The 27,460-nt window shown below is 35.7% G+C and overlaps 2 protein-coding genes across 2 annotated transcripts; one reads left to right on the top strand and one right to left on the bottom strand.

Annotated features, from left to right (window-relative positions):
• The first annotated feature begins 113 nt into the window (after positions 1-113).
• Positions 114-2,614, top strand: Atg12 (Autophagy-related 12). The gene is made up of 3 exons (XM_068775831.1): positions 114-339; positions 1,046-1,182; positions 1,362-2,614. The coding sequence occupies exons 1-3, from the start codon at positions 222-224 to the stop codon at positions 1,482-1,484; spliced, it is 378 nt and encodes a 125-aa protein (XP_068631932.1). The 5' UTR covers positions 114-221; the 3' UTR covers positions 1,485-2,614.
• A 2,596-nt stretch (positions 2,615-5,210) lies between these two features.
• Positions 5,211-26,600, bottom strand: LOC137932251 (cilia- and flagella-associated protein 52). The gene is made up of 17 exons (XM_068775854.1): positions 26,418-26,600; positions 21,539-21,590; positions 20,033-20,295; positions 19,289-19,493; positions 17,645-17,780; positions 16,495-16,643; positions 15,187-15,332; positions 14,397-14,590; positions 13,922-14,070; positions 12,554-12,699; positions 10,585-10,736; positions 9,485-9,629; positions 8,722-8,814; positions 7,889-8,032; positions 6,878-7,030; positions 5,969-6,101; positions 5,211-5,294 (listed from the first exon to the last, which is right to left on the bottom strand). The coding sequence occupies exons 1-17, from the start codon at positions 26,598-26,600 to the stop codon at positions 5,233-5,235; spliced, it is 2,505 nt and encodes an 834-aa protein (XP_068631955.1). The 3' UTR covers positions 5,211-5,232.
• Between the last annotated feature and the right edge of the window lie 860 nt (positions 26,601-27,460).

Genomic DNA, 27,460 nt, shown 5'->3' with positions numbered 1-27,460 from the left:
AGGAATAAAGTTAAATTATTTTATTCAGATTCCTTAATTTAATTACCAACAAAAAAACGAAAAACATAAACTGTGTACTCGATGTGTACTATATTTCATAAGTGTGAAGTAGTTGTCACAAAGACAACTAACATGACAAAATTATTTGTTTTGTATTGAGATATTGCTTCTATTATTAATATATTAATAAACTTATTAAGAAGTTAATGTGAGCAACTTAAATGGCTGATGAAAAAGCTGGTGATGAACAGCAGACAGATTTGTCTAGCGCAACGGAAAATCTAAAAATCGAAGGAGGAAATAAAGAAAACGGAGATGGGAAGTCAGATAAAGTAAAAGGTAAATTGTTTTCACAGTAGAAGAAAAGGAAAATTGTAAAAGAAAGCCTCAAATTTATTTTAACATTTATAATTAAAAATAGCATACAATATCTGCATTAAAAGTTACTAATCAAACGAACTCATTTTTGTGGATGAATTTAGTATGTTTAAAACATTAACAACTTTATTTTTCAAGTCTAGTAAGATCATGTTTTTGTTGTTCGAAGTGGATCGTCGGTTTCAGACCACCTTTGGGTCACGGGTCATATACTCATTTAGTGGGTGGTTGGACTACCACCGATGCACGTTATTTCCTGAAAAACTAACCCAATTGCAAAGATGACGGTAGCATTATTGGCGTGAATTTAAATTGAATTATTTTAAACTAAGTATTGTGGCCATAGTAGCCATATGAAGTGTTTTTTAGTGAATGTTACACAAAATTTACACCTATAATGTTAATAAAATTTTGTCAGTTTTATCAACTATCAGTGTTTGATAAAGAAATATTTTGTGTTTGAATATAAGTATCACACTTTAATTTGCTAATTTTCTATCTATTACTCAAATCTGTTTCTATTGTAAACTATTTTGCATTTATTATCATTATATCAGTAGATAGATGCCTAATACAAGGCATATGCCTCTAAATTTATGTATATAATAAAGTTTGTCTAAATTTTATACAAGATTACAGTTTTTAATCATTACTATTAAATTTGCAGTTGATATACTTTTAAAAGCAACTGGTGATGCCCCAATAATGAAGAAGAAGAAATGGGCTGTGGATGCAGAGAAACCTATTGGCTGGATCATAGAGTTTGTGAAGAAGTATCTGAAACTGGAGCCTGAAGAGAAACTGGTATTAATATGCTTTTAGAGACAGCAATTAAGTCTCATTTCATTTTTATTTATTCAGTTGCAAGAATTGAGAAATTAATTGGTAACATTTGTTATGTGGAAATAAACTTAATTATTATCATTATGGTGACACATAATTCATGAATAGCAAATAATCAATTATTTTCTATTTCCTTTCAGTTTTTGTATGTGAATCAAACATTTGCACCATCACCAGATCAAATAATAAGGAATCTTTATGAGTGTTTTGGTACTGATGGCAAACTGGTGCTCCATTATTGCAAGAGCCAAGCATGGGGCTGATACGGACCTGCTGCTGGTTTTGTGATCTCAGTGTTGCCTGTGCTTCTAGTTTAAGGGAAAATATTGTTATAATTTTGCATTTATAAATATTACATGAAAATATATAGAATGATCCAATATGGTGTATAGTTTAAAAATATACCAAAGAGATAAATATTTTTTGTATCAATGTGAAAATATAATTATGTGTAAATCAAATGACTTATGATCCAGCATCCCCAGAACTTGGGTAGAGGATATTTCCACATAAATATCCAGTAACATCACTCTAGGGCTTCACCTTGCTTCATGCCCTGCAATGCTTTTTATTTCTTCCAAAATGTCGTACTTCCTTCGATGGACTCCATCCATAAGTTGTGTTGTTTTATGGTTGACAGTTCTTCATAACAGGTTGCCAATAAAACTTGTGGTTCTTGGTCTGATGTTTAATCATGTATTTACAGAACGTAGGAAGTTAATGTTGGATATAAAGACCATTTCTACACAGTTAAGTAGTGGTGGGGAATAGAGCTCACAAGTAGCTTACTCGCTTGACCTAGTTTAGAAGCTATGCATAGAAATTATCATGCATCCATGGAACAATCATATCGAGGATTGCAGTCCTAGTCAGGTCCTCTAAGTCCTATCAAAAGGCAAGATTACCGCCAGGATTCTATTGCATGGGTTTCTCCCTTCCACATCTCATACCAGCAGTGTGTATGATGATTAAATAACATGGTCTAGTTTGTACAATGTCTGGTGGAAATGTATGATATATATACTATTCATATATTTAAGCTTTGTGAGGAATTTCATCAAGCCTATTGCAAGTGACTCCGGGATATAACTCTGGGTTACCTAGGATCTCTGTACTATGGTGCGTTCAATCAGCACAAATTCATATTATTCATGTGTTACTTACTTGGTATTTTAACCTGACCTTGACTCCCATAATATTAAAGTTTTCCTTTCAATTGCTTTTTCTTGGCATCTAGTACCAGACAAATCCGGAATTTTACTTACAGATATAAAAAAAATATTTATTTGTGTTATATAATTATGTGTAAAACTGCATTTGAAAATCTGTATTAATGTGATTAAAAGTAAAGTGATGATTTAATCTTGTATTGGTCTGATTTGTGATTTGATAATTGTAGTACTTCTTCATTATAAAAAAAAAATTTTTTTGGAATATTTAATAACAGATTGAAAAATTGAAGATTTTGTTATTTATTTAATTAATAAGCACTCTACCAGCTATCCATCTGACAGGTATGTCATACTGAATCAGATATTTTAACTAGTTTGTGGAATTCTTCCTGGAGCCATTATTATTAGGTGTTGAAGGTAATGATAACACAAAGTCCAAAGTAGAAGTGTGAACTTTGCTTACTTGCTTATACTCTGTAGAAGTACTTGCTGTTAGCCCGAAGGCTTTTATACCTTCATCGGAGATGAATTCACGGAGCGAAAGAGTCACAAGTACAATGATCAAACTTAGCGCATGTTTATACCAATTTTTAGAATCATGAAAACAATATGCAACTTATTGAAACCGTCAGCCAATCAGAAGGCGAGAAAAGTATTGTCTTCTCTTTCGCCCGACGTAAATATAGAGCGCTGTGACATGGGATTCCCCTGTTCGAAGCGTTGCTGACAATAACGTATTGTAGATTTTAAATTGTTCCAATTGGTAACACAATGGTTGTTTATAAAGTGCTTTAATGGGTTATTTTTAGAAAACTCCTGGTAGTTTTAGGTGCCTTAGAAGACATAATCTTTTTTTATTCAAATTACAATTATCACTCATGTCAACTGTAAGGTGTAGGCTTCCCCCTAAGAACGCCTCTATCTGGATTATGTCGTCGCTCTACCTACGTGTGGGCCTACACCCGCGTCTACCGGCTCGTGATCCTCCCTCGAAAGCCTTTCGGTTACAACAGTCGGTCGCTAGAACAACGTGCCCACTGTCACTTCGGCTTAGAAATTTTTCGAACTACCCTTGTGAGCATGGTTCTCTTGATGGACTTTCTACTTTCGGGTCAGCCAGAGATAAGTGAGTTTTAATCAAGGAGCTTTTATGAAACAAAATAAGTGGATGCCGTTTGAGAATGCATTTATGTAATAAAGTTGATAAATATTAACATTTAGTCTTTTCACGGTTGAATTTATATAAATCTGTAACAAAGACAACGATGTAACGAACTTATATATGAATATAATTTTATATAACACTAACTGTACTGAAATGTGTGGATGTTACAATGTCCTGACTGTCCAGGGCAGATAAGAGCTGTCCTTGTCTGCCACCCTAGCGACCTCATCTAATGCCCCAATATGGCAGCCGCGTTGTTAACAAAATCATGCATTCTAAATTTAATTTTCTTATGATTATAATAAATATTTATTGAAATTACATTAACAACATTGCTGCCAGTCTCGCACCGGCGCAGGAAACGCGGTGTACTGTGAGGAGCCGTTCCCGCGCCGGCGCGAGATGCATACCGATCAAATTGTATGAGCCAGTACGACGCCGGCATTGCGCGAAGTAACATACAAACGTGCTTGCATTGCGCTTTAACGTTCTAAATTTGTTAGCGAACGTAATAAGCATCGGTCGAAATAATTGAATTTTGCGTATGTTATTAATATTAATTGGAGCACTCCACAAATACATTAATTAAGAAAGGGACTAATATATAGCAACTTCCGCTATACAGCAGTAGTCGTGCAAAAAAGTGCACCGCCAGTCAGCCCGCTGATAAATGCGCGTGCGGCAAACAATGGGAAACACAACTACCACCGTTAATCGACTCTATACGTGTTTCACCACACCACGGGGCATCCTAAGATGTTAGTACTAACATTTAGCAGCATTACAAACAAATAGCATTTATCAGCGGGCTAGCGGGCTGTGCACTTCATTGCACGACTACTGCTGCATAGCGGAAGTAGCTATATATTAGTCCCTTTCTTAGTTAGGACGAACTTCCGCGAGGTAACGCCTGAATCTATTAGATTAATCCGTTGACAGCAAAATGAGATATACGTTCACCATTTTAAACCTTTTACGATTATAATCAACTATCTTGTATATCAAAGCCTTAGATATATAGTATGCCTGTAAAAATCATTAAAATAAATAAATATAAAATTTATTCAGATATATCTAATAGAGTAGAGCAGAGTCTTTTAATTCAGGCTCTAATTTTATAAAAACCACTGTAAAGATAAATATATATTCTAATATATAGAGAGGGGTTGATACATCTAGGCCTTCCAATGAAAAGGTTTCTCGTTTAAAGTGGCACTGATTGATGAACGCCGGGACCGGAAGATTCTCGAGTGGCAGGTAGACCAGCCGTGGGTTTACCCCCACGTGGTGGACTGACGACATAGCTAAAGCTAAATATGAGACAAATAAATTTGTTCATAGATCCATTATTTGAAAATTTTAAATAAAATTATATTTATTACATTTTTTTCGTGTGTTTACTACATGTGCCCATGACATGTGTTGCAATTCCAAATAAAATAATATTGTGTAGTATATTCACAGATATTTTAATGTAAAAATGCTTGCTTATGTGTGTGTATATAAAAAAAATTGAAACGAAAATTTGCATATGGTAACATCGTCGAGTGTTAAGTAAAAATAATCGATACTAATCTGGCAGCATATACACACAGACTATACCAATAAAAAATTAGAAATAATGGAAAATAATTTATTAAAATAAACAATTCGTATGGTTGAATGATTTTATCATCATTTCCTGTCTCCGCTTCCACTTATGTAATCCTTACTCGTGGTTCTCGTAGGAAGGTTATCTGCAATGTGCAATTAACACTTGTTATATTTCAGAAAATGCTGAGATAATATACTAACTATATTTATAATTAATAATAATATTAGCTATAAATGTTGTAAACTAAAAGTAGAAACGAGTGGAGAGAACAGACTGTATTTTAATACTGTATTGTTTCGAAGAAGTTAATGCTGATAGCTCGAAGGCTTTTACAGCTTCATCTGAAATGAGTTCACGGAGCGGCAATAATTAATATGTTATATATGTTATATAAAATGGCATAATTAATATGTTATATGTAAAAGTCGATACAGAACGGCTTCCCATTGACCTATTGGGAATGTCAATGCAATGCCCCATGTCCAGCAGTGAACATCTTTCGGCTGAAATGATGATATAAAGGTAAATGATTTCTTTACACATATATTTATTTTTATATAAAAACAAAAATAAATGTTTCATGAAATAGCGGAGTTTTCTAACACTCCTATGCTTATAAGAAAGCTTCAGCTTCATTACACTAATGCAGAAGACAATACCCATATTATTATAATTCATACTTTTATTTGGATACTCAACCCAAGTGTCTAGATGATTGAAACAGATGTGATAGACAGGACAATGTAATATTAAAACTTTTTTATCACTGCAAAGATTAATATACAACATCGTGACTTCATAGTATTAAGAATAAACCTGGAGGTCTGCAGCATTTCTTCGTCACCGTTTTCGGCGTTGACTTCGAGTCCTTGGACTTGACAGTGTCGTCGCAAGGACAACATGAGTGAACACTGCTCCTAGTTGTGTCTATAGCTTCTATTTTCTCTACCTAAGAAGAGAAAAGAGGAGATTTGAAGAATATTATTGATATCTAAGCTCGTAGATTGTTCATCATCAGAATTTCAACCAAAGCACGTTTACACAGGTCTCATCTGAAGATTCCCAATTGGACTAGTTAATAACGACCTGCATTAAGCATCTTGCGAAGACCTTAACATGATCATCTGTCTACCTAGTGAGTGTTCTCCAATCCAGAACCCTATTGTCTCAGCAGCCATCAGCTCTGCAAGTTATGTGACCTGCAAACCTACACCCAGCGTTTTCCGGCGACCTCGTCATGGTAATTTTGCGAATATATACCACGAACACGAAGTAGAAGCAAAAATAGTAATAGAATAACATATTGTAATAGAATAAATAAGATAAAGTAGATATAAAAGTCGCATGGCTTTCGACAATAAAGTTGAAAACAGACAAGGAGAAGAAGATAATATATAAGATAGATCGACATGAATGTTTACTTACTAATAATAAATTAAAATTAGACCAAGAGAAGATATGATGTAAAATAACAAAGTAAAGCTTAAAAGACGGTTAGTTTAGGAAAATACGAAAAAGAATTAGTACAAAAGTTAATAAAGTACAAACTGAAAAAAAAAATACATATAAAGTCTCTGTGGCTTGACGATAGAGGAACAAAAGCGTCAACAAAAAAATTTAGTCATTTGTCCACAAAGTAGGTTAACGACCTTTTTAATATTTCCTGTAAAGTCTAAATACTCCTTGGTAATAACCTTTCTGAAGATCTCACCAGGACTTATATACCTTTGACGGTGCTGCAGGTAATTTATGCTGGCGTTCCGTGGGTTTCTTTGCAGGCTTTTCCTCGAGCGGGAGATGCAACTCTTGCTGTATTGTTTTCGGGGACTCCACTGAGTTTAGAGTAGCCGCCGGTTTTGAGTCCTTTGTGATATATTGCTGCAAGAAGCAAAACGGTACAAAACGTTCGAATAAAATGAGCCTATCTTAATCCAGGAAAAGTCAACTAACTTCGCAAGCAGCCGTCTTGCCGGTTAGGGCAGAACACTCAAGATAGCTTTTCGATTTGAGAGGTTTTTTTCCCAACCTAGATAAAACTGTTGCTAAAGTTTCTTCCGTCACTAACCCGTGCGAACGCTTATCAAACTGTTAGTAGTGTTAGAAAGACAAGAGTAACCTAGTAAATCGAATTTTGACCTTCTCGGGCATAACTAGATTAAAGCACTAAACTAAAAGTGTATTGATGTCCCAGCCGTGGTTCTCTATTGAGTGCCCAAGCCCAAGGAGCCTTTAAGTGGCCTATAAAAGCGTTGAAACATCTAATGTTATTAATATGATAATTCTGTTTTTATTTTTATATAATAAAAACGAACTTATGACACACTACTGTAGTTTAAAAGTAAGGTACGATTGTTATTTAAAACTTCCAGGCAATAGGAAGATAGCAATTTTTTTAGGTTAGTGGGAGTGCCTATGATATTTGCCAAGAGTGTCTTTGTCAAACTCATCTTAACTTTCACAATGTACGTATATTCGCCGTTTACACTAACAAAACAGTGATCAAGTTAATAAACGCATAAATATTGATTCCTGTAGTATATTCTAATATATTATTAGAAACAACATCAACATGCATTTCACCTTTTTGGGTTCAGAATGAAGCGCTTTGGTTCATACGTGCATGTTGTGCTACTTTATATCAAGAACTAAGAAACCATATTAGAGCATTCCCCGGAAAAACGTTGCAATACCCCAAAAAATTATCTCCGTTATATCTGTAAGAAAGATAGTACGTACATCGGGCACGCGCCAAATCACCAGGCCGCCGGCTGCGCAGGCGCTGACCACGTGACGCGCGTCGGGACTGAAGCAGCAGCAGGTAACCGCGGCCGCGTGACCCAGCCCCATGTGCGTGTATATGCCCTCCTGGTACTTCCATAGCTGCATAATAACAACCAGACATTTATACAGAGTGATGGGTTTTAGCGTAAAAAATTTAAATGTCTGACCGTTTTATCCATTTGCTGTCATTTAAAGTATCGTATAACCTATCCAAAAATCAATGGTTTCAAAAATCCATATTTATAAAAGTTAATGTTTGTCTGTATGTCCTTTATGGAATCTTGAACTTTGCATTTGATCATGTAATAATCTTTAACAAAGTTATTGTGCATGAGCTCACAAAGGTTTCAAAGTTGGTGTGACTAATTTTCGACAGATGGCGCTACTGTCATTCCAATGAATTTCATATAATGCCGTGACAGTTCGTGCTGATTTGAATTGAAACGGAAACAGCGAATAAATGACGTTACGAATTGAACCGAATTGACATTTTTTTTAAACGAACAAACAATAAAATGACTCAATATTAATTGAATATTTATGTAATGTCTCTCCTTGAAATTTATTTTAGTTGATAGTTAAAAACTTTTTTTTTAAATTAGTATTACAACACATTGAAATTAATTATTATTTACTTTCTGTCCTTGCAGAATTTGTGCTGCCAGAAGTTACTGGTCTGTCGCATTTCAATAGTATAAATGAATGTAACATATTTTAGAGTGATCATTTTGCACAGGATTATTGGAAACAGATGTAATAGATAATTAGCTGAAAAAGATGCTTCATACCTTGACCATCTGATCATTGCCGCCGGTGACGAACAGTTCTCCGTCATGGGTTATATCTAACCCGTTGATTGCTCCCACCTTGCTCGCCTCCAACTGGATTAAGATGACAAGTATTATATATTTGGCGTTGTCAGATGTTTTGGGTCACCGATTTAACATTGCGTGTTTAAAGAAAGACGTTTTGATAGAGTGATTTTATTTCGATTAATAACTTCTATTTATATGCAAGGGCGCTCCATTTGGCGTCCCTCTCGCACACTTTAAGAGGGAGTGCCGTATAAAACGCGCATTCGTGGGAAGCCGGTCCTCAGTACCTGTCGAACGGCGTATGCGCGCGGAGCTGCCACATACACAATACGTATCAATAGCACATAGCATCATAGTTTTATTTTTGAACCAAGTTTGTTCTAACACGAACTTTAGTGGAAAGGTTCTCTACCCTTACTGAAATAACTGACTGTTGTCCGATATACACTGAATGACTTCTTTCTCTCCTTTTTCGGTCAATGGATGTCCACTGCAAGGCCCAAATAACGCCTACCGGTGATCGGTCCTATGCCGCCCGCGACTTTAACTATGTCATCGGTCACCTAGTGGGAATGGCTATCGGTTTCATGAGCGATGTGTTCAGCTCATAGCCACTTCAGACGAGGAGTACATCGAGTTACGTCGGTGACCTTGGTTCTTCTGCCAATTATTTGCTAACTAGATATCGTATAGGTCTATGAAGTAAAAGTAAAATACTGGATAAACGTTAACTCACCTCTCGTGCCAGGTTGCCGCTGGCCGTCTCCCAATAGGCGACACGACGGTCAGTACCTCCAGTGAGCAATTGGCATCCTCGTGGTTCGAAACATATGCACATGAAAAGTGTATTCGCGTACATCACTTGTCGACGAGACAATGACCTGCACAAAGCATTGTGTTACTGGAAATTATTTCTTAAGGTTTTTACCCGATTCAGCTCTTAGACGACCACTGCAAGCTAAACCTCCCTGAAAGATATCTATGGTGGGATATACCATAATCGCCATGCTTGTCAGGCGGGATGGCGATCGCAGTGTGGTATTATAGTACGCAGGGGACGCTGCTGCATATCCTAACATCATTAAAATCCTATAGTGGGATTCTTCCCAGGGTCGGTAGGTCTTGAAGTATTAACAACACGAAGCCTAAACTAGAAGTGTGTATTCCTTCGTGCTTGGTCCGTATTTAAACCGATTTAAATGAAAAATTTTATTTCGGTGGAATTCCCCGTTTCGATGCGTCGCTGATGATGATGTTGTGTTCCTCTATTATAGTTTGAAGGACTTTTAAGTAGCTTGCGAATGACATTGCTCTAACAGCTGTGTTAAGAATATTGTAAAAGTGACAACGAAAACAGGCTGTCTGGGTTTGTTGCCGGCTTTTCTCAGAGCAAGATGGGTTTTGAACCTTTGAACTTTGTTTAACGTTGATAGTTGCTTTATAGGGGAGTTCAATCTGATCCCAGTTTCTACCTATGTGAATAATTATAAAAAAATATAAAGTTAAAATTCGTTCATTCATTCGATCGTCAACCTATTATCTATTGTTTTTAATCTATTTTATTTTGACTCTACTCGTTATAGTTGTAGAGAAGAAGCAAAAAAAAACTCCACAAGAACCCATCTTTTAAAACAGATTTACGTATATACTTTATCAGATATAGCCTAAATGAAATCAAAATAATCAAGCAATATCACTGCCAAGGATTCTTATCACTTAAATAAGTTCATATTTGACACATTACTATGATTTATATAAAGAAACAAGGTTCAGAAGTATTCTCGTTCAAAAGCTTTGCCAAAACAAACACACGCTAGATTTAATGATCCAGCTTACACCAAATCCCAGATGATAGCTGAACCGTCAGTGCCCGCGCTGACCGCCTCCGTGTCGTTCGGGGAGACCTGAATGGCGGACACGGGACTCTTGTGCTCCTTCAGCACCTTCTTCAGCGACTGACACTCCGGCTTGATATCCCACACTCGCACCTTGAAGAAAACAACACGTAATTGATATTGTTACGTATCAAGTTGGAGCTCAAATTAAAATAGACATTTGTATATAAATATGTGTTTATTTACGGCACCGAAATAACAAATAGCCAAGGATACGTATACTGGCTATTTATGTGCAATTTATTAATTATTCGAACATGAGACTGAGACTTCTTTTTCTTCTTTCCATGACGCTACAACCCTTTATAAGTATTGACCTTCTTCAGGATTCTCTTCCATTTTGCTCTACTTTTCACCGCTCTTTGTCATGATGTCTCCTTCCGATACTCCTGAGGTCCATTACATATCCATCTACTTAAACCCACCACTTCTTTCTGGATCTTCAAGGTATATTTTGTTGCTGGGTCCACTTGTTACACTGGTGTTAATCATCTTTGCCAAGTGGCCCGCCCATCCGATTCTTTGAACCAGCAGAACCAGATAATCGTTTTAAGGTGAATCAAATCATTCAGCTCGTAATTCATTCTTACACGGTACACTCCGTTTTCTTCTCGCGTCGGTCCGACAATTGTTTTCAAGATTTTCCTTTCGGACATTGCTAGTTCTACTTCGTCTTTCTGAGTCATCGTGTTATCGAGACTTAAATTCTGCGAACACTATACTGCAACTTCCTGAACACCCTTAGTATTCACGACATGAACGCCACTACAACCCAGGGGAACGTGCGGCTATTGCTTGTTATCGCTGACGAGAAGTCAGACAACTAAAACCCCCGCCTTCATCAAATCCACTCCTTAGATACCGCTGGCAACTAATTTATAAAAGGTTCAACGCCGGGGTAGGAGGCGAGGTAATGAAACGGTAGTTTGTGCGTTATTTCATCTCACTTTCTCCAGCTGCTGTAAAAGGTGCAATAAAGACGAAAAAGACACGCACAATGGAGCCCGCATAGCTTTAGCACCATTTGATGCGCGCCGTCAGCCCCGACTGGTTCGTTTGTGGAATACATACTTTACCCAATATTCGAACTGTCGTCACAATACTTCCTTGAACTAACACATTTTTATGTTAAACAGTTCGAATTAGAGTTCTGGATGAAATTTTTGTATTTACAAAATATTGTATCTATTCATATATTTCATCAAGTCAGCCGATAGAGGCCCACAGCTAAGCATAGGCCTCCCCCTCCTTCCCTTTGTCTGTCCACCTAGTTAGATGGTAGGTACCTAGGTTTATCCACGCTGTTATTTAATCAACTGCGTGAATGAAATAAAAAAAGAGTACCTTCGATTGCGGCGGCGTTCTTCAAGAATATCAAAACTCACCCAAATCACGCTATAAACTAGATTAAAAGAAATTGAAAACAATATATCGGAGAGAAAAAAGTCAATATACAAAATATAATGGCTTAATATAAAGTGTAAATCTGGTACAGGAGTTTAAAAATATAAACCGAATTGGTTTGGACAACATTGAAAAGAGATACGAACCTAAGTAAGAAAAGGACCAATATTTAGCCACTTCCGCATAAGCAGTGGTAGTCGTGCAAGGGTAAGTCGTGCCGATTAGTGCCAAACACAGAGGTCACTCTGTGCTTGGCACTAATCGGTGTAACATAACTCCTGAAGATGCCCCGTGGAGGGGTGAAACACGTGTTGAGTAATTTGGCGGTAATGTGGCGGTTGTGTGATTCGCATTGTTTGCCGCATACGCATTTATCAGCGTGCTAGCGGGCGGTGCATTTGTTGCACGACTACCACTGCATGTGCGGAAGTGGCTAAATATTGGCCCGTTTCTTACTTAGGATGAACTTCCGCGAGGTAACGCCTGATTCCATTAAAGATACAAACCTGTCCCTCACAGCCGCCGGAGATGAGGGTCCGGCCATCGGAGGTCATGTCGAGGGCAGACGTGCCCTTGTTGTGCGTGTTGAAGATGCAGTAAATGAGGCGGCCCGTGAGCGGAGTAAACGCCCTAATGTTGCCATCGTTCCATGCTTTATTAACATACAATTAAAACAATAAATTTTTAAATTATTTATGTAGTATAAATATAATATTGTGTGATTCTTCCAAGGGCATAGTAAGGTATTGTAGGTAATGACAAAGCGAAGTCAAAACTAGAAATGTGCATATTGATTGTCAATTGTCTCATGTGAAGTTTTTGCTGTTAGCCTTGTGGCTTTTACAGCTTCATCGGAAACGAGTTCCGAGGACTCCGTGAACTATATGTATATTGATTAAACTTAGCCCATATTTTATCGAATCTTAAAATATGATAACAATATTCAACCAATAAAAACAATCGGCCAATCACAAGGCGAGAAGTGTTATAGAGCGCTCTGATTCGTCGGACGTAAATATAGCTCCAGCGTGGGATTCCCCTGTTCGTTGCGCCGCTGATAATGACGTAATATAGCTCCTCATATAATTCAATAGCATTAAAGTATCGGAGAGACACACAGTATTAAATAAGTCTTTGTAAAAAACACGCTTAAAGAGTGATATGAAAAGGCTTTACGTATAAAACATAGTATTTTGTTTAAGTTATAGTTAGTCACTTAGATATTGAAAGTTGTGATAATTTCTGAACGGTATGGATGTACTTTTACTGATTAGAGCCATTTCCGAACGCACTCACGTATTCAGACTTTGAAGTGAAAGTCACCGTTATCAATTGATCAAATAGTCTTGTATAGAGCGTCATTTGGACGCACTATACAAAACAATTTTTTAATGACCCTCGCTGTTGGGGACCTCTTATACCCCTGACTAGTTTGGGACAGGGACTTTTTTTTTATTAAATTTTTTCCCACATATTATTTTATATTTTCAAACCTTTCATTCTTTTCCTTACTTCCTACATTTCATTCATTCCCTCTTTTTCGATGCCTTTCACCCATCACTTCATTTCTCAACTTTTACAATATTGATTTTTAATTTATTTCACTTAATTTAATTTATGCACATGTTATTATTATTTACAATTATTTTTGTTATGTTTACATTTTTAATTCTTTTTTCTTTTTATTATCTGTTTTACCATTTTTTTGCATAGCCTAATTAATTCAGGTCGCGTCTCATCGTTCTCAATTAGCGAGGCTATTGAGTCTTCGCTGATTTTAGTGCCTAACCAGCAGCCGGAGTCGACTCGGAGTCTATGCAGTATACTCTATTAAGAAATAATTGCAAAAGTGAACTAGAATTAAAATAACATACCAGTGACAATAGACTTGCCGTCGCCGGAGAAGAGAACAGCAGAGCAGGTAAAGTTAGGGACGACAAGGCGGAGAAGTTCACAAGCCGTCTCCAAGCACCAAACACGCACAGATCCCGATCCCGCAGTTGCAAACACACCCGACATACCCCTGATACATTGCTTTTAATTATATAAAGTCCACGACAAAATCGACTGGCATATATAACGGCAATTCAAAGTAAAAAAAAATCTTTACTCAAGATATTATTAATTATATTTCTTTTTGACGTAACGTTGAGTCTACAGAGCAGAGAAGAATCGGCGAAAGAAACTTGACAAGTTTTTTTTAAGTAATTTGAAATTACATTTTTAATAAGTACAACAGGCTATTTCAATTCAATACAGATATTTGTTGATGTTGTTCCTTGAACAGTAAAAATAAATTTTCTCTTACTTTCTTTACTCTTACATCTTTCTACTTAGACTTGTTCGCACCTGGGAAAAGCAATGTCGTTGATAGCGCAACGATGGCATGTAACGACCAATGTCACCGCAAACTTCTTCATGTCTATTGAGTATATCTCGCTGTTCCTCGTGCCCACTAACAACAGGCGCTGGTCACCAGCACGCGTCGGCGACTCCAGCATTTCCAGCGAAGTTATACTGCCTTGCACCTTCACGCTTTTCAACTAAAATCGACAAAAAATTTGACGTTGATTTATGGGAAACACGTGTCCCATAAATCAACGCCAATTAGACATCTGGGTACAGAAATTGCGCCTTGTAATATTTTTTCCAATGTATTTGCACTTTCATATTAACATAAGTATCAGACTTGTATTCCGGACCGACACGGTGGCGTTATTATGCAAAACACTTGATCACCTTGGTACACCATCAAATTGGTAATGATGGTGGTATTCAAGTACCGCTCCTCACCACGATTACTTTTCTGGTGTTGTCAGACTCGCGGACTGCGAGCCGCGTAATGTATCCATTGGGTCAATTGTCAAAATAATCTCAGCCAATAAAGTTTCTCTCGAAATAGGAAAGACACTATATAAAATACTTCAAGTATCAGGACTTGAACAACAATTTAACTTTATATATGTTTATTACAATGCAGTCAAAATAAATATGTTTGTTTTAACGAACATTAGTTTTTTTTTTGGTCTGACATTGCTGCAATCTACAACTGTGTTATCAAAGAATGAAACTAACTTTATTTATCACGATCGTAAATTACTTATAGAATAAATTAATAGATGCAATTTATTATACTGACTGCTTTAAAATGAGGTTTGTTAGGATCGAGAACTTTTCCTTTGGGGAATTCCCCTTTCCAGTTGATCTCGTCCAAGATGTCGACGGTGCCGTCGCCGGCGCCAACAATGAGGCACCCGTCGTCCATTATCAGCATTGTTTCTATACCTATTCCAGAAAGGTAAGAAAATTTTAACTGGAATTAAGAGATAGCTGTTTAAATATTCTGGCTAACCAATCACATAGTTCAATATCTTGATGCAACTCTTTGATATATATCGTATTAATAAAGAAAGAAAGTCTTAATTCATGATTAAAAAACACATGGTTCAGTAAGCTAGATCTATTTTATTTATTCTACAAATTAAATTTGTGGTTTGGAAAACGTTTAATTAATACAATTTAACAATTACAATAATTTTTGCGCGGAAAATGAATAATTCGCCTACGAGCGGTTACTCATCGAACCCTAGTTCCAAACAGACTCCCAGAGAACAAACGGCGGCGCGCGCGTGCTGCGCGTTAGCTGCGTGCCAAGGGTGCAAGCAAGAGCGCGTATAGTGCACGCCGTGCGAGTGAGCGAGACGAATGAACGGTTATGAGCGTTGGTACGACGTCCGCGGCAGTTTTTAAATATGGCGGTTTTTTGGAAGCAATATTACTACAAATTCCATTTTGAAATACATTCGTAGATTCAACATAGTAGCATGTTTTTAAGAAACTCTTAGTGCTGCCCAAATGGAATTTGCAGATTCCACTAGTATGAGATAAAGATATCTATAGGGTCGGATCGACGATCGTAGTGTGGAAGTATTGTACGCAGAGGACACTGTTATCCATTTCTGAAAACATATTTCTGAGCAGTGGCAATCCTATATAATTAAAGAATAAAGTGTGAATTACATGCGATTGCATCCCGAGAATCGAACCCAGGATCTACGATCGCAAGTCTCAGTCCACAGTGGTAGAGGACTACCAGTACAAAGAAGACAGTTGGGTAAAGTAAACTGCATCACTGTTCCATACGGAACGCCTTTTATTATAATTAAATGGCTAGTTACACGCTTGTGGGAATAAAATCATGGAAAGTTCATGTTATCGTCTTATTGCACTTCAGTTGTTGCTCGAAGTTTGTCATATTTTAAGGTTTCCTTCTTCTAAAACTCCTTTTACAACTGCCATGAGGAAAGCAGAAGAGATAATGACTTTCCTAGATGGACACGTCTTTTAGTAAAGAAGAATAATGTTAATACTCTACTTTTTGGCATCTTCTACAGCCGCAGTAATACGGCCTCAATAAATATCTACAACCTTTCAGGCATGAACTCACCTTGACTGTAGCAAACTGACTCCGGACGCTTGCCTTTTTTCCACGGACCACATTTGGCAAGACACCCAATGAGGGATGGCTTGCAATCCGCTACCGATGCGTTGGGATCCGCGGGGTAGTTGACGGAAAACTTTATCATATCACCAGTGCTGGGAAAATTAAAAGAAAATTTGAATACAAGACTTCTGGGCTCTCACTTCAAGACATAGGCCTTCTCCAAAGATCGCCACGATGACCTGTCCTGGGCTGCCCGCATCTAACGACTTCCTACAATCTTAGCTATGACTTGACTTTTACTTAATACAAGACTCTTGCAAAATTATCACTGACAATTTCATGTAATTGTAGAGGCTTTAAAATAAGAAGAGATAAGAAATCGATCACATAGATCTCGCTGGTGGTCAATGTTGTCGTGTATGACCCCTATGTTAATTTTCATCTGAGGTCTGGTGGTCGCATAGTCCGCAAAGATGAGTGACTTTCTATGTCGCAGGACGGAACATCATATAAATATCAGGAATGGAATTGTTTTGAGAGATGACATCAACGATTTGTTCAATTATTGCGATTGTCGGGATTCTTTCGAGTAGTAATTCAACATAAGATAGCACACTACATGAAGGATTGAAATAAAGGGAGAGTGAAGCGCGACTATAAGAAAACAAAATATAATCATTGAATAAATAAATAAAAAGTATAAGCAAAAATTGTAAATAAATAGACAGACAAATACATACTGCGAAGAAAGTAATGAATATATAGATAGAAACAATGTAATGAGAAATGTAGAAGAGGAAAGAAAGGCGGCGTATGAAAAAAGATCAGAGCCTGAAAAATGATATTAAGAATGAACGTGAGGAAAAGATCGGAAGAATTTGTGGGGAAAGAAAAGAGAAAGCAATGTAACGTTCCTGTCCCAAAACAAAGCAGGGCGAACTAGAATCCCTAAAAACGGATGCCGCAAAAAATTCAGTAAAGTAGACTAAAGAAGAGTCAAAGCATGTTTTGGGTCAATAACACCTTAAACACGTTCCTTCCTGTCATTCGTTAGCAGCTGGTCACAGGCCACTTCCAACCGGTCTTATGGGAAATCTGGGAGGCCTTTACCTAGCTATGGGCTAGTAGATAACTATGATAATGAAACACATACGAGGTGCCCGCATAACCGTAAGCGTCGTCCTTGTTGATGCAGATGCAGCGCACACTGCGTCGCAGCTTTCCCAAGGACACGTCCACCACGTCCAGAGCCTTGCTCGCAGCTCGAACGTTCCACACTCGGAGATTTGCTGCAACCATCGGTACAGACCCTTTAGGTAAACCTATTTTATAATCTGTTACACACGCACACATTAACAAGTAAATAAATATTAGACGTATATGTGGTAATACAATTCTAAATATGAATTTCATTTTTTTGTTATGTATGTGGATATTTAAGACTGGGAAGACAAGGTCACTGTTAATAACCAACTAGACACAGTAACTGTAACAGCCGCAAACAATATTCTAGAATTACATTTTAAATAAATAATTTAAAATTTAAATTTAAAAATCGCCCTGGGGCACGTGCGAATTGGAATGCTGGATACATATCATGTGACAATCCAAGCCGAGGGTCTTTCTTATGGTTGTTAACATAGCTAAGTCGTGCTCTGTGTTTGGCACTAATCGGAGTAACATAACTCCTGAAGATGCCCCATGGAGGGGTGAAACACGTGTTGAGTAATTTGGCGGTGGCGATTGTGTGATTCGCATTGTTTGCCGCATACGCATTTATCAGCGGGCTGACGGGCGGTGCATTTCATTGCACGACTACCACTGCATGTGCGGAAGTGGCTAAATATTGGTCCTTTTCTTACATAGCTAAGTCGCTCTAATGGAACCACTTAAATGCAAGACATTCAATTCGACTACTTTAATAAACTCTTGATAGTAATTTAGTTACAAATGTTACCTACGGAGATATGAGTGATAGAACTAGATAACATTCTGTGATGAAAATATATGGAACGACTTTTGATATAATGTGCGCTTCTTCTTTTCAGTCCATGGACGATCACTGCAAAGCATAGACTTGCCCAAAAAATCGCAACGATGATCATCCCTGTGCTACCCGTATCCAGCGATGTCTTCGGTCTACCAAGTGGAGGGTCTGCCCATGTGCGCTTGCTCTAGTCATATATCAAAGTATGTGATTGACAGAAGTTGCGAGGTATACTTGAGACGATACGACTTTTGAGGATCTGGTCACCTGATTTTAAATATCTCATGGGCATTTTTGTGTCCTCCTCCGTCTAACGTTTCACTTACCGCAATTAGTGCTAGCATTTCCACGCACACTATTGCTCATACACTTGAAAGTCATTATACTAATTCCAGGCATGTTTATTTCCTATATAGTGTTTAATACAATTGTTGGAGCTACATAAAGACATCATCAGCGGCGCATCGAAAAGGGGAATTCCCCAGAAATATAACTCCTTGTATACATCGGGCGAAAGAAAGCGCTTGTGATTGGCTGAAGAGTTTTATTAGCTGAAAACTGTTTTCATTCTTTTAAATCGGTATAAATATGGACTAAGTTTAATGAATATATACACTACTTTGGACTTCGTCTTGTAATCATCCTTAAGACCAACCAGTCCAAAACTTTCCTTAAAGAAGTCTATATATATATACACACAAACACACACACACACATATATATAAATAGAGAGAGAGAGAGAGAGAAAGAGGGAGAGAAAGAGAGAGAGAGAACTGTAGCATAGAATAACATCAGTAATAATTAACTTACAGTCTCCGCCAGTAACGAAGGCGTTCACCCTCAGATTGAGTGGAGCGAGTGTGAAGGCATCACCCGTAGTGAGTTTGGTTGCGGCCGCTGTTCCTGTGGCGGCTTGACTGGCGCAATCCCACAACACGACGCACCCATCATCTCGTCCGCCCAAAGAAATCATGTACCGCTCGTCTGATGAGAACGCGAGCGCTTCTACACGGACCTGAATCAAATACCCTAATGAATTCTTTATTGCCTATATTGTTTTGCTTTATATGGGCAGACTTTGTTATTCATAGTTTTAATAGTTTTTATTTAGTCTTTTTCTTTCACACTTTTCTTTTTTTACCTTTCAAATGTCGCTTCTCACATAATATCACAGATACAGTACAATTTGCTAATTTTAGTTCCGTTTGGCTTACTTATACGAGTATATAACATTTTGATTGTCTTTTTTATGATGTTACCTCCTAAATTTTTAAATTTGTTTTACAATAATTGTGAGTTTTATTAATTTTGTTCCTCATTTGGTTTTTACACAGTTTAGATCATAGCTAACATTTTTAATTTTTAGTATTACGTTGAGGCATTCATTTCGTATTTTATAATAACATTATATAGTCAAGTCAGCAATAAAATTTATAGCTTTTACATCTATTTATAATCAACCTGAATGAAGTGATCACACTGAAACTCTATCAGAATGCGAATGATTTCTAAAACAATATGAATAAAACAATCGAAACACACGTTAAGAAATACCTTATGCAATTCATGACTTCCAAGTAGAGTCTTCTTTTTGAAGTCCCAAATCTTAGCTGATGCTTTAAAGCCAATGTGGTTGATTTGTCCAGATCCCACGAAAGTTCCCAATGGTGAGACAGCAACGGTGGAGACACTATTTGTGTGGCCACTGAGAAAATACATCTTCTTGCTTTTCCATTCTTGAACACACACTTTGTTTCCCATCGGATAGACGATGTGATTGCCGTCGGGATGGCATTTTAACCCTTTTATTGCCGACCCTGGAAGGTGCAATAATAAATAATGAATACAAATTTACACTAAATTGATAATTATCACTTGAACACCCATATTTTAGTGACCGCTTGATAACCCTCGAGTCCGAATCGGCGTCGAAATCAACGACTTGGCCACAACCGATGGATTTTCGATGATATTATACGCGCAGATTTATAAATATCCATGTAAGTTTGATAAATACATAAATTATGTGATGCTGTTCCATGTGGAACAGTTATCACAGTTTTTTTTATTTAAACTAGGTTAAGAAAACTTTCTATAGTCCATAGAATTCTCTCTAATTGCTATAAAAACGTACAACACTATTATGTAAGAAAACTAAATGTCCATACGAAAAGCTTCTGTTGATGAAGCTGTTGTTGTTGATGATTGTTATATGACTATTTATACAGCTATGAGAATAGTATAAAAGGTTGCGTCAGTCCTTCGGCATGTTGAATGTGGTACAATTGTGGCGACGCCTTTGAATTGCACTCAGCAATCGAAAAGGTCTTTACCAATACTTTCAAGCTTTGGCAAAAGCCTCATCATTATCATTTTAGCCGTAAGACGTCATCTGGTTTAAACCTCTCCTATATAATACCAATTGGAACGGTAAGAAGCGGCCTGCATAAATCGGCTTCCAATATCCTTAACCCTTAATAGCCTAGAGTTTCAATTTTGATACCAATCTTTTAAACCGAATGTTCACATTACTATTAGTTTTTTTTATAGGTTAGCTGTACGAATTTTACAGTTGTACAATATTCTTTCCAATGAAATTAAAAAAAAATCTATTTTTCCCTTCATCTAGACCCTCAAGCAAACACAGTAATATTTAAAAAAATCAGTTTCGTAAATCAGTCTATTAAGGGTTAAGAAGGTCTGTCCACTTTATGGATGGACGTCATGCACTGTGTTAACTGGTTTGTTATTTTAAAACTTTGAGGCTGGAGTTTTAACTTTGACTTTAACTAGTCAATTCGGTGAGCTCGAGTATTTAGCAATATGTTAACAACATTTACAGCTGTGCTTTCATGTGATAATATTTGAAGACTACAAAGCCAATTTTCGTTACCTCACGTTGCAATTTAATCACAGAATTTTTTATTTTAATAAAAAAAATATCTTTTAGTATAAAAGAATGAAGTTGTTTTGAAGATAACAACTTTTGTTTAATAAAATTTATAAGTAAGAGTTGTTAATTTTATTAACTAGAAAAAAATTGTGTTATTTTTTATTTACCATCAAATCCTATAATTGCGTATGGTTCTAGGCTCTTGACGTCCATTATGAGCTAGTCAGTCTTATAAGTTGTATAGAGTATAAAAAAAGAAAACTTTTAAAACTAAAAACAACAAATCGGTTGTTGGAATTTGCAGGTTTGTTTTGTTGCAGTTGCTAGGCAACGATGCAATGTTTTTAAATCAATCACAAAGGTTACACTTCGTTTGTATTTTCTATGCCCGATTTTTTGTATACATAATATATATTATTCATAATATATTTATTTACTTCTTTATTACTCTTCTGTGGTACTGTTTTGTGAAATATTAAAAATAAATATCAGGATTTATAATCTACACTTTAAATTTTACCATATCCCTATTCCTACTTATTTCTATTTTATCTGTGGCTATTTAACATTAGTAAAAATACTATTTAATTACCAATAAAATAAAATTTATGCTTTCAAATCTTCGTGAATAGGTCATTAATAAAATAAAACAATTCTTTGCTTTTCTTTTGTGCTCTGTAGTAATAAATTACTTTTAAATACACCATTTTAATTTTTATGCCATAAATAAATGTTCAATTTCCGTAATGCTTACGGTCGTTCATGATATTTTTATATTAAATCATTCTTAGGAGTTCGAATTCAAATTATACATTAGCTAGCGGAGATTAGTTACCGCCAGAGCTACGTGCTCTACTACTACTCTATCTTACTCTATCTTCGTTCGATGAAGTATAAGCCTTTTACGGGGGAAAGTGATTCACCATCCTAGCATATTGGAAAGTAAAATGATCGCCAAGAGTGATTTAAAAGTGGATCTATATACATACAAAAAGTATTTACAAGATCCTAACACAATGAATCGACCACATTACTGTTGGTGTCCGAATTTAAATCGGCGTTCAATTTGGAGCGAGCTAATGATTTAATATACAAGTATGAAAGCTTGACTGTAATGTGTACACCTCTTAACACAGTTCATACCCGGGGTAGTGTTGCCCTAAAATATATTAAAAACTCGGATTTTACTAAACGGGTGGACAATCGTGAACGTATTCTGAAATATCGTGTGTCCCACGTCTCACCACTTACATTCCTCAGGCTGAAATAAGCTATATCATAAACACTATAAGACATAAAACACTGACATTTAAATAAAATCACTTTTTGCTAATTGAAACGAAGATGTACAGTAAAACAAAGTATTGACATAAAACTTTATTTTTTATGATTCATTACTATCATATAAGTCGAAAGGTCAACTGCAAACCATAGGCCTCAAAGATACGATGTCTTGCGCTGTTCGCATCCAACGACCTTATGCGTCATCGCGGCATCTAGTGAGGAACTACCCACGCTACCTTTACAGGCTTCTTGGCAATAGTACCAACAAAAAATGTTTTAGTTAAGATTAATCTATGGTTTGGCGAATCGGTAAAATATGTTTTTATCTGTGCTCTCTCTGCTACCTACCGCCACCGAGCGCACGTGTTTCCCTTCCTTGTAAAATTAATTCATAATAAATGAAATCATTCTCTGGACAAAGGCCTTTTAATTAAATACAGTCCACTGAAGTCAATCCCAATCTTATACAAGGCTCGTGGCCGCCACTCGAAACCATTTCGTTCCCAACGATCGTCGTTTGCATGAATATGTTCCCGGTCACCTGCCACTTCAGACAAGTAAACCGTTGACCTCAATCCTTGAGGAACTCCTCATTTCGGATTCGATCTCGCAGCAAAACTCCGCGCATAGCCCTTTCCATTGCTTTCACAAATAAGGTACATTTAAGACATTGTCAATGAGTCATTTAACATTCCCATACAATTCTAAAGTTATACCAGAGATTGATCTGACCAAAATTTTTAACTAACTCAGATATAGGACAAGGACAAGTAAATAGAAATGCTAAATTTAATTAAATTTTTATTATTTACATTCATAAGCCTTATACACATATATTATTAATGACATTATTTTATCGAAGTCAACATAGACAGCCAAACATAATACACATGGTCATGAGTGATTGGAACAGGTAGAGTAACTTTAGAAAGTTCTGCTCTCTCAGAAGTACTAGAATTCGCCTTTTTATATTTTTATCAAATTCATGAAGTAATTACTATTTTGGCAAAAGAATTAGTAATATTACAAAACAATCACTAAATATATGTAATAACATTATTGTGCGAGGAACACTTCTTATTTAAAACTACCTACACACCACCAAATGTTTTAATATTTTGTACTACAGGTATTATTTATTATAACTATTGTATTATTATATAACAATAATCTTGAACCCTTTTGTTACGGTTGTGGCTTCAACAAAATCACATTGCTGAAGTGATCAGGCTCATGATCAAATGGTCAGGTATCATACACAGATGTCACATACAAGAAGTGACATTCTTACACAGGGCATCGCAAGGGTATCATTTATAGCCAATGCTTCTAGTGAAAGAGTTATTTATACTGAATGACTGGATGAATGGATGGTGATGGACTGGGAAGTGTAGCAAAGGTCATCCACTCAAAAGGTGGACAGATATCACTCTTAAGATCATCGGAAGATATGTACAGGCCTTTTAATCAGTCCTTTGGAAGTCTATGAAACCCATGTCCAAAACTAATTAATATTTGTATAAGCCAAAATGGCAGTCAATTAAAATTCTAATATTTTGATTTAATCATTTTCAAAATTCGGCCATATGCAAAATAGCACTTCCTTCCAATCACTCATAATGAGACACATGTTTAAAATGTTAGTTCAAAAAAGGGTTTATTACAAAATCTTCTAAATATTTAACTACTCTTATTTTCTACCCAAACACCTTCTACGAACAACTTTCACATTTTCTTCTAGCTGTTCTTTAGATACCTCAGCAACTCGGGTTATCTCATTGATCATGTACTGCTTGATGATGGACAAAAATTCAGACAGCTGAAAAAAAAACTATTTATGAATATTTTGAAGGTATAAAATAACATTTTTACACTATAATACTTTTAGTAAAATATACAGGCCATTTTGATAGTTCCAGAGCACATAGTTTGAAATAATTTGATGTATTAAAATAAACTTTTATATTAATTCTGCTCTGTGGGTTATAGGCAATTCATATTTTATTCAGTTTGCTAGATAGTCATAAAAACAGCAGTTGGCTTATTACAAAGCAATGAACACACTAGGCAAGAAGTTATATCTATTTCCTAGACTTTACCAAATAAGCTGTTTGCTAAACGATGTAAACATCTGATATCCATTACAAGAAACTCAGATTAAGAATGTGGGGGAAATTGGATGGTTATAGCATCAGTTCTGTGTCAGGCTCCAAGGGAATTGCTGTTCACAAGAGTACTAGCTCAGACTTACAGAATCCCCAATTTGGCTCTTATATAAGTTAAACAATAGAATAAGACACATATATTGTTGTATAATTTTTTAAAAAAGAAGTCACAGATTAACGAAACTTGATTAGATTTCTATTATTTCAATATCTATATAAATAAATAAAATTGTAGTGTCTATGATGTTAAAATAACCTATTTTAGTATAAGCAGATGAATAACTATATGGTACATGTACCAAAATTATATTTGTTTACGTTTTTGTTTGCCTGTCTATCTGTTTATTCCAGCTAAACCAATTTTGACAAGACTTATACTGGCAGGTACTTGATGTAATAAAGAGTAACTCAGACTAATTTTATTTTAGAAAAATTCTTAAATGAAAAAAACCTTCATTAATTAAATATTTTTTGTTCAATACCACATAGACAAAGTGACAGGCATAGCTAGATTTAAATAATTTCAATACAATTTAATATATATTAATAAAAAATTCTTTTACATTATTATTTATCTACATTATAAAGAAAATTATGTATTATGGTTTGAACAATAAAGGGTATCAAATAAACCAATATTTTCTATTAAAATATTTCTCACCAAAACAGGCAGTGTTGACAGTGATATTTTAAAAGTAAAAATATTTTGTAAAGGTATACTGGAAATATGGATAGTATAGGAGAGTTACTATCCCTCAATGAAAACATTCAAGACAGAGCAAAGGGGAGAAAAAGGTGTAAACAGTATGTAAAGGTGTAAAACAAGGCCTGCCAATGTACATTCAGACATTAGGAAAAGAAAATAGATATCTTGATAGTGTACTCTTTCTCATCTTCATAACTCTATTGCAGATATGCAGATACTCTATTGCAGATAACTACTTATCTGCAATAGAGTATCTGCATATAACATGTTATCCACATCATTAACCAAAAAAAAAAAATATTAAGACCACCTTAAGGTTCAGGAGTGGATATCACAGACTAGCAAGTATAGTCAAGGATGTCTGCCAAACAGCAGACACACTTGTTAAAGTTGGTATAAGGTACAAGGTGCAGGTCACTACCAAAGGATCCCATTGGAAATCGCTGAGGGAAGGCATATATTCAGCAGTGGATGTTTCATGGCCAACATATTGATGATCACACAAAACAGAAACATTGTAATATTTATACAATAAAAAAACTGTTAAAATGAATTAGTTTAGATATATAATTTAAATAAGTTAGTTTTAATCGAAGAGACAGAATTGCATCTGTGAACCTGAATTATAACTATCCTATACAAGAGCGACTTTATAAACTTATAATTGAGGAAAGAAATCATATTCCAGAAATCCATTGCTGTTATTGCAAAATAGAAAAAATTTGAACAGGAGCGGTGGAGCCTGGACAAAAAATTTAAGCTACGGAAGCCAGAAACGCCAGAGATATATTAAACTTGGGAGCGGAACTTCTCTCAAAAAAAAATCAATAGAGCCGGTTTAAAGCAGCTTACATCTCGCATCTTGTATTAAATTTAAAAATAGAAAATTACCAATAACTCATCTTCTTTCTTCCCGAGTTGGACAAATGCACATTTAGCAGCGTGACTCTTGTGTTCTGCCCAGGGATCGTCATCAGCTTCCCAGCCATCTAGCTCTTTTCCACACAAAAAACATTTGGCTGAATCCGCATCATCGGTTCCACTTGCTACGGAGTAAAACCCTGCCTCTGCCATATTGAACACATTACACCTATTCTTATCAGAGAACGGCCAATGCTTAAACGTTTTTATTCTTTCATCCATTAGAAACAGTGATCGACATTCCATGATGTAGAAATAAAAATATGTAATAGATACCAGAATAAGTTTAACGATTATGAACTAAATAGAAGTTTTACTTGACCGTTGATTTTTTTAAGTTTGACAGATTGTTTTAAATTTGAATTTACAAGCAAAGTGCGGTGTTGCCAATAACATAAATAATTATACTTATAGCAAAGCATATATTTTAATCTATTATCGAAAATTAAACAATTAAAGAAAGCTAAACAAAAGTGTTTTCTCAACTTATGTAAGAGAAGGAATATCAAATATTTATTTTGTAAGAGCCTACATGCACATTTTATTCCATTAATAATTGTTTATCTTCACTTTTTAGTTTTTTAAGTTCATATTTTCATATCTTTAGATTTATATTAAAATTATACGATAAGTAATGTGTCACTAAAAACTGAAGACGTGATTTTTAACTTTTATGTTACTTTTGTGTTAATAAGAAATTTCGTTAAAAGTCAAATCGTAACTTTACTCTATCTATGCAAAATTGTTAAGGAATTAGTATTAACTACTTCCATTTCCACACTATGAGCATAAAATTTAAGCCCAGATTAGTATGTTTGACAAATTGGTGTGATAAATATACGTTTGATTGAAGATCTAAAAAAAAACTATTGATTATCTAGAAGACAATCAAAACACTACATGTACTAAAAGCAAATGAAGTTATATAATCTGAACACAAATTACATAATTAAATATAGTTTTCATTACCATAATAATAAAATATTTATCATTATTATTATGTTAAATAATGT

Source organism: Battus philenor, unplaced genomic scaffold (genome assembly GCF_028537555.1).
Source record: "Battus philenor isolate CCGP_79_NKW_IND1 unplaced genomic scaffold, ilBatPhil1.0.hap1 SCAF_9, whole genome shotgun sequence".
Lineage (NCBI taxonomy): Eukaryota > Metazoa > Arthropoda > Insecta > Lepidoptera > Papilionidae > Battus > Battus philenor.
This window is presented reverse-complemented; position numbering and strand designations above follow the sequence as displayed.